At 55.8% G+C, this 791-nt stretch overlaps 1 protein-coding gene across 1 annotated transcript in view; it reads left to right on the top strand.

Annotated features, from left to right (window-relative positions):
- Window positions 1–791, top strand: part of LOC106723479 (zinc finger protein 79-like) — a gene marked incomplete at its 5' end in the record, with an annotated part of 10,175 nt that overhangs the window by 959 nt on the left and 8,425 nt on the right. Inside the window, one exon of the mRNA XM_025195876.1 lies at window positions 9–786. Within this exon, the coding sequence (XP_025051661.1) occupies window positions 9–786 (778 nt within the window). The remainder of the gene's footprint in view (window positions 1–8; window positions 787–791) is intronic.

The following is a 791-nucleotide window of genomic DNA, read 5'->3' as shown; positions in this document are numbered from 1 at the left end:
GGGAGAAGCCACATCAGTGCTCAGAGTGTGGTAAGAGCTTCACTTACTCCAACCAGCTGGCTCGGCACAAACGTATTCACACAAGGGAGAAGCCACATCACTGCTCAGTATGTGGGAAGAGCTTCAGTTACTCCTCTCAGCTGGCTCGGCACCAGCGTATCCACACTGGGGAGAAGCCACTTCAGTGCTCAGACTGTGGACAGGGCTGCAATTCCTCCTCTGAGCTGGCTCGGCACCAGCGTAGCCACACAGGGGAGAAGCCATATCAGTGCTCAGAGTGTGGGAAGAGGTTCCGTTACTCGTCCGGGCTGGCTGAGCATAAGCATGTCCACACGGGGAACAAGCCACGTCAATGCTCAGAGTGTGGGAAGATATTTGCTCATTCCTCCAGCCTGGCTGAGCACCAGCATATCCACGTGGGGGAGAAGCCACATCAATGCTCAGAGTGTGGGAAGAGCTTCCGTTACTCCTCCATCCTGGCTAAGCACCAGCGTATCCACATGGGGGAGAAGCCTCATCAGTGCTCCGAGTGTGGGAAGAGCTTCAGTTACTCCTCTGAGCTGGCTCGACATGAGCGTATCCACAAGGGAGAAAAGCTACATCAGTGCTCAGAGTGTGGGAAGAGCTTCACTTACTCCCGCCAGCTGACTCGGCACCAGCGTATCCACACTGTGGAGAAGCCACATCAGTGCTCAGAGTGTGGGAAGAGCTTCACTTACTCCCGCCAGCTGACTCGGCACCAGCGTATCCACACTGGGGAGAAGCCACATCAGTGCTCAGAGTGTGGGAAG

This window comes from Alligator sinensis, unplaced genomic scaffold (genome assembly GCF_000455745.1).
Source record: "Alligator sinensis unplaced genomic scaffold, ASM45574v1 scaffold2508_1, whole genome shotgun sequence".
Taxonomy (NCBI): Eukaryota; Metazoa; Chordata; order Crocodylia; family Alligatoridae; genus Alligator; species Alligator sinensis.
Note: the sequence above shows the minus strand (reverse complement) of the source record. Positions and strands in the feature narration are given on the sequence as shown.